Source organism: Globicephala melas, chromosome 15 (genome assembly GCF_963455315.2).
Source record: "Globicephala melas chromosome 15, mGloMel1.2, whole genome shotgun sequence".
NCBI classification, from domain to species: domain Eukaryota; kingdom Metazoa; phylum Chordata; class Mammalia; order Artiodactyla; family Delphinidae; genus Globicephala; species Globicephala melas.
Genome location: NC_083328.1, coordinates 36,868,537 through 36,874,882, shown reverse-complemented (window position 1 = coordinate 36,874,882; position 6,346 = coordinate 36,868,537). Strand labels below are relative to the sequence as shown.

The 6,346-nt window shown below is 61.7% G+C and overlaps 1 protein-coding gene across 11 annotated transcripts in view; it reads right to left on the bottom strand.

Moving 5' to 3' along the window:
* Positions 1-6,346, bottom strand: part of IFT140 (intraflagellar transport 140) — a 70,926-nt gene that overhangs the window by 10,398 nt on the left and 54,182 nt on the right. For all 11 annotated transcript variants that reach the window (XM_060285615.1, XM_060285622.1, XM_060285616.2 and 8 more), the window contains 7 exons: positions 3,574-3,751; positions 2,815-3,005; positions 2,430-2,525; positions 2,097-2,229; positions 1,878-2,021; positions 1,390-1,518; positions 1,129-1,311 (listed from right to left, as the gene is read on the bottom strand). In XM_060285615.1, the coding sequence (XP_060141598.1) occupies positions 1,129-1,311; positions 1,390-1,518; positions 1,878-2,021; positions 2,097-2,229; positions 2,430-2,525; positions 2,815-3,005; positions 3,574-3,751 (1,054 nt within the window). The remainder of the gene's footprint in view (positions 1-1,128; positions 1,312-1,389; positions 1,519-1,877; positions 2,022-2,096; positions 2,230-2,429; positions 2,526-2,814; positions 3,006-3,573; positions 3,752-6,346) is intronic.

The following is a 6,346-nucleotide window of genomic DNA, read 5'->3' as shown; positions in this document are numbered from 1 at the left end:
GGCCTTAGGGAGGCCAGTCAGTAGGTTTCTCTAACCAAGTACGTGGTGTGTGTGCCTTTTCACTTGCTCAGGAATTCTCCTATCACTCATAATGAGAGACGACACTGCACGTGTGATTCTGGCTGCAGGAAAAAAGATCTTCCAATTAGGACAGGCTGATTCTGGGTGACTAACCATTTTCTATATCTCCATTCAGTTTCCATCAAGGGGAATTTTTCTCCTTAAGGAAGATTAGTGCACATACCCATTAAGACGGCTACTATCAGAAACTAGAAGACAGGGAGTGTTGCGGAGGATGTGGAGAAACTGGGACCCTGGTGCTCTGCTGGTGGGAGCATCAAACGGTTCAGCCGCCGTGGAAACAGTGTGGCAGTTCCACAGAATGTTAGAGCAGAGTTATCATGTGACCCAGCACTTCCCTCTCTGGGTAAATTCCCCAAAGAACTGAAAGCAGGGTCTTGAAGAGATGTTCGCACATTCATGCTCATTCACAACGGTCAAAAGGTAGAGAGAATTCCCTGGCGGTTAGGACGCTGCGCTCTCACTGCCGAGGGCCCAGGTTCCATCCCTAGTTGGCGAACTAAGATCCCAAAAGCTGTGCTGGTGTGGCCAAAAAAAAAGGGTAGAAGCAACCCGAACGTCCACCTGTGGATGCTGGACAAGCCAGGTGTGGTCTGTCCATGCAGAGGAATACGGTTCAGTCTCAAACAGCAGGGACCTTCCAACACACGCTGCAGCGTGGACGGCCTGGGGGACTCTATGCTCGGGCGAAAAGCCAGTCGCAAAGACAAGCGGCTCCGCTGACACACGTCCCTAGACTCACACTCAGAGAGACAGAAAGGCGGAGGGTGCGTGCCAGGGGCCGGAAGAGTTTGAGTTCTGCGAGACCAGTAGGGTCTTGGAGATCAGCTGCACGAACACATGAATGTGCTTAACACCACTGAGTTGTACACTCAAAAACCCCTAAGATGGTAACTTTCACATTATGTGCTCTTTACAACACACACACAGAAGAAAGTGGACTCCTTAGCTATGACTGGAAACAGGCGGCGAGTCCCGCACAGGCCGGCCTGGCCTTCCTGGTGAGCGTGGTTGGTGAGGGTGGCCGCCCGCCCACAGGGCCCGTACCTTCTTGGCGGCTAGCAGCAGCTCCACCGCCTTCTCGTACTGACTGTGCTCCAGGAAGAAATCGGAGCAGCGGGCCAGGAGGGCGGGGTCTGACTTCTCGTCCAGGTCCTCTGCCACAAGCTGCAGGGCCACAAACTGCTGTGTGGCGAAGGCCAGCTCCAGGGCCTTGGAGAAGTGGCCGGCCTGTGGACAGCGGGGGAGCTCTGAGCAGCACCGTCTGGGCGCCCCACTGTGCCCGGGGCCTGGAGCGGGTGGCCTCACCTTGTGGTACAGCATGACCGCCTGGTCCATCTGCTCGCCCTTCTCCTCGTAGTAGCGTGCGGCCTCGATCATGTCCTTGGGGGAGCTCAGCAGGGCCAAATTCATAAGCTGGTCATCCAGGCCGTGCTCCTGTGGGAGCACAGAACGTTGGGGAACTACCTGACATGAGGGCTCTCCGCCTTTTCGACTTTTCTTGAAGTGGGACCCTGGGCTGGAACACTTTTATGGATGCAGAGCGTCCGATGGCTTCCTAGGTAGGTCTACTGAGTACGAGGCGTGAACAGCCTCCCTGCTGCTCAGGAGCCTGGATAGCAGGGAGCGTCCCCGAGCGCACTTGGGCAGAGTGAGGCGTGAGACGTAGACACCTGCCTGGGTAGGGGTATGACACTCACGACATGAGTCTCTGACTTTCTGTTTGAAACTCTCTCAACAGAAGGTGGGAAGCAGCCTCCCCCACCCGGAGGTGCTGGCAGGGGCTGGGCGCGCACCTTACAGAGGCGGATGGCATTGTTGAAGGCCTGGGCGCGTGTGTAGAAGTGCACGGCCTGCCGCACCTCGTCCTGGCTCTCGTACTGACGGGCCAGGTGGTAGGAGGCCGCCCAGTTCCCGGTCTCGCTGGCTATCTCTGCGGCCTAGAGACACCAGGGACAGGGGTTTTGCGTGCAGCCTCCTCTGCCAAGCAGCCCGCCTCCCTCCGGGGCTCCTACCTTCTGGATATTGCCCTGGAAGCAGTAAACGCGGACCAGAGAGAAGTAGTCGTGCGCCAGCTCATAGTAGCGAAGTGCGGCATCCATCTCGGCCTGGCTCTCCAGGTACTGGGCCCACCACCTCCACAGGGTCCTGCGAAGAGCCGCATGCGCTCCCTCAGGCCCCTCTCCCGCCGGAAGTGAGCCCTGGGTCCCACACCAGCAGCCAGGAGACATGGACGCTGGGTGGATGAGCCCGAGTGAGGTCCCTGGGGGAGGCCCCCGCCCGGTGCCCTGGGGACCAGCTCACGTGTGAGGTTCTGGGGGGAAGCCCTCCCAGGCCCAGCCACTCACTTGTCCTTCATCTTGTTGATGTATAGCTCCAGGGCCTGCAGGTCCTCCGCCAGCATCCGTGGCACCTCGAAGCGGTGCGTGTCTGATTTCTCGTAGCTGCGGGAGAAGAGAAAGCGCCGCTCACTCCCTGGTTCAGCTTGCAGCTCAATGGCCTGTGCACCCGACTAAGAGCTCCACCACTAGCACTGTCCGGGGGGCACAGGCCCGACCAGCGCTGCGGCCTAGAGACCCAGAGCCTGGCAGGTCCTCCTAAAGCACAGAGCTCAGGCCCCCCCAAAGCCCTCCCACCGAGATGGTGCTAGTCCGGATCTTCCTCTGAGAACCTCCGAGGCCCCCTCACTGGGGCAGCAGAGGCAAGAGGTCCTGGCTGCCCGCCCGTGCTCACTAGCTGAGGGCCAGGCTGCAGTCCCCGCTGGCCTCCAGGTGCCGGGCGTAATTGTAGTAGGTGGTGCGCAGGTGCACGCGGTCGTGTCGCTCAGCCACCTCAATGGCCCTCTGCCACTGGCCCTCTGCCTGCAGGAGCCTATTGAGGAGGTCGTAGCGCCCGCATTTCTTGTACAGATGCTCCGCGTCCTCCTGAGGGAAGGAAGTGTGCCTGTTGGCACCGACGATGCCCCCAACGGCAGCCAAAATTCACCAGGGATCCACCGTGGCAGGCGGCAGGGCGGCCAGGCCATCAACCCGCCCACGACTGAGACCACAACACACCCTGGGTGGGATGGACACTTTGGGGCATGGGCGGGGATGGTCAAGACGACACTGGAGAGGGCAGGCCTGCCCGTCAGCCAGTGGGTCTGAGCTCCACCCAGACCCCATCAGACCTGTGGGTGTCTGCTCCCGACTGTCCCCAGCCCGACAGTGAGCTGTGCCCGGCCACTCGGCCTGCATCTCCTGCGACTTCCATCGGCCTCTCTGGGCCACAGGGGTACAAGGGGCCGTGAGCTCCGCAAACACGCAGGAGGCAGGAAGGGGACCGGCGGGAGTGGGGTGGCCTCGGGGGCTCTGCAGGGGGCTCCCTCCCCCCCACCCCCATTTTGGACTCAGCTTGTTTGAGGGGGTTTCTGTTCCCGGCAACCCAAGGGCCTGGACAAGCACACACTGTATGTGGGAGGCTGGCCTGCCCATCGGGGTGGTGCCCACTCACCAGCATGCCCAGCTGTATGGCCAACACGGCCACCCTGGCCTCTGGCTCTGGCTCCTGCTCAGCCTCCCGCAGCGCTCGGGCTCCGCGCGCGTGGCCCATGTGCCCCAGGCACACCTTGGCAACATCCAGCCGCTGAGTCTTCACGCACATGCGCGCCATGTTCTCCCAGACAGCCTCGCTGCAGTGAAGGACACGTGGCTCCAATGAGCTGCCGCTCCCATGACTCGGGCCCCAGCAAGACCCGTGCCAGGCAGCACGGGGACCCGGCTGGACACATGGTCTCCGAGAAGGGGGCCGTGTGCGAGCCCAACAGCTTCACCCACAGAGCAACGTGGCAAACTGGGGCCCACATGGCCTCCCGGGAAGAAAACGGGTGAGACACCCGTGTCCCAGGGGTGCAGGGGCTGGTGTACCTCTCACAGCTGGCCCTGGGGCCTGCTCCTTGAGCAGGCTCCCTCCCTCGGCCACAAGGGGTCCCATGAAGGCCCCGGAGAGTGTCTTGTGCAGGCTGCCAGGCCCCACCGTGCCCCTCAGTGAACACTTGCTTCTCCCCCCCGGCACCTGGCACCTCTGTCCCAGGCTGAACTCCTAGTGCTCCCTCCACCCTCACACAGAGCCCCTGGGTCAGGCGGGGAGTGGGGTCCCCCAACTCCAAGGACAAGCATGACACCCAGGTGGGCCTTGCCATGTGCTGAATGGAGGCGGGGGGCCCGGGGGCGGACCTGCAGAGCTGCCCTCTGACACCCCTGGCACAGGCTTGGGCCGGGCTCTTCCTTCCTTGTTTGGAGGTTTCTAGCATCTCTCTCCCTCCAATGCTGATGGGGGCTCCTGCCCGTCCCCTAGCAGGTCCCAGGACAACCTCAGACCCAGGACGGCCTCCCTGAGAAAAGATGCTGGCAGGAGGGAGGATGCTCTGGGGCCCCTCCTCCTGGGGCTTCATCCCCTGATGACCCCAGAGCCCTGAGAACAGACCAGTAAGTAACTTCTGGGATGCGAGCGGCTGGTGGCCCTCAGGATGCGTGAGTCACTGCGGACTCCACCCGTCCGTTCTCAAGGAGCCCCTGGGCGAGCAGCGTGGAAGCAGGGTGCCAGCCACTCCCGACAGCCTTTCTGTGGGCAGCTTTACCCCATGTGAGTCCTGGGGTCTGTGCATCCAACCGAAAGTCCATGTGGACACCCGCCTAGTCCCCGCCAGAGCTGTGAGCGCTTCCTGCTGTCTGGTAGCGTCTGCACCCTGTCAAGTGAGGGGCAGATGGGCTCCGAGCGGCCTGACGCTTGGGAAAGACTTGTCCTCTGAGGAGCTCCCAGAGCGAGCCAGAGGACCCTCCTCTTGGGCTGCTCTGTGGAGACCCTGGTGGGACGGAGCAGTGGTTGACTACTCCCAGCTTCACGTCCCACCAAGCGGCACACACGCTGTGTCCAAACCTCCCGTGTGTCTCTGCTCTAAGACAACACTGCTGCTGGTCCGCGTGAAGGAGCAGGGGAGGCCTTGACAAGGCCAAAGACCTGGACCGCGGAGAACAGGAAGGGCCCCTGGGGTGGCACACGATGGATGAGGGGGTCCTTGGAGGACTCGGTCATCCTGACTCAAGGTCTGCTCCCAGGCCGGCCACCCTCCCCCTCCCCAGCCCAGCTGTCCACTCCACCCAAGCCCGAGGCTGGGGGCTGGTCCGATAGGAGCCCCAGCAGGTGGCCCGGCCTGCTCCCCGCCCAGCCTGGGAGAGAGCTGGATGGCTCAAGGGCTGTTCCCAGGACAAGCAAAGCAGGGGCTACAGTTCCTGAAACCCCCTGCTTGCTTTTCAACGGAAATTAGCCACTTAAAGACTGGCTCAGGATAAGCGATTCTAATGAGTAAGGAGGGAAATCAACGCTCTTTTAATGGAAACTTTGAGGAAAACTTCCTTTTCGAGGCGATCTACTGCACTGTGTGCACAGGAGCCCCAGCCCTAGTCCTCAGAGTGGGTGCCCTCCCACAGGGTCTTCTGAGCTGACAGACCCCCAGATGCCTCCCCACCCACAGAGCGGCTGGAGTGAGAGCAGGGGGAGCAGGGGGGCAACCCCGCTTCTGGCACAGCCGAGGGAAGAGGGAAAGTGGCAAGAACTCAGCTGACACGTTTGCTACAAGCTCTGGTGGGAAAAATCCAAAGGACATAAAATTCCTCCGGGAGCTGATGGACAGATGCTTCTTGAGAACCTTGATTCTCCAAAGACCCCCTGCCTTTTAGGAATGTAAACTTAGGGCGGGAAATTCCAGGGCCGACCAGTTTGGTTTCAGCACAGGCCCGGGCTGAACGAGTCGCAGCCCAGAGGATTTGAGCAGAGCAGATGACTATCTCTCTGAGCGCCCCTCAGCCTGACGGCTTATGCGACACAGGGCAGGGCACCCAGTGCAGGACCTGGGCCCTTGCTGCCCACACACACCCCGTCAGCAGCAGACAGGGCCCAGGCCCTCAGGCCTCGCCGGGTGCACGGCTCGTCCAGAACCCAGCCTCTTGCACCTCAAGGACGATGGCCTGTTCTGGCGGGTCTCCAAGTATGGGTGAGGGTCTCAGCTGGGAGGTGAAGGAGTCCAGGGGGCCTCCCCACCACACTGGCCCTTCTCTGCTGTGCACCTATGGGTGCGTGGCACCCATATGCTGGGGGAGTGACCGATGGCTGGGGGACGCCCAGTCCCCAAGGTGGGCGACTGGTCACCAGCGCCCTGCCTGCCCCGAGCCACCGGGTCAAGGCAGACAGCGGGGCCTGTGGGCCTGCCAGGCCGGCATCCCTGGCC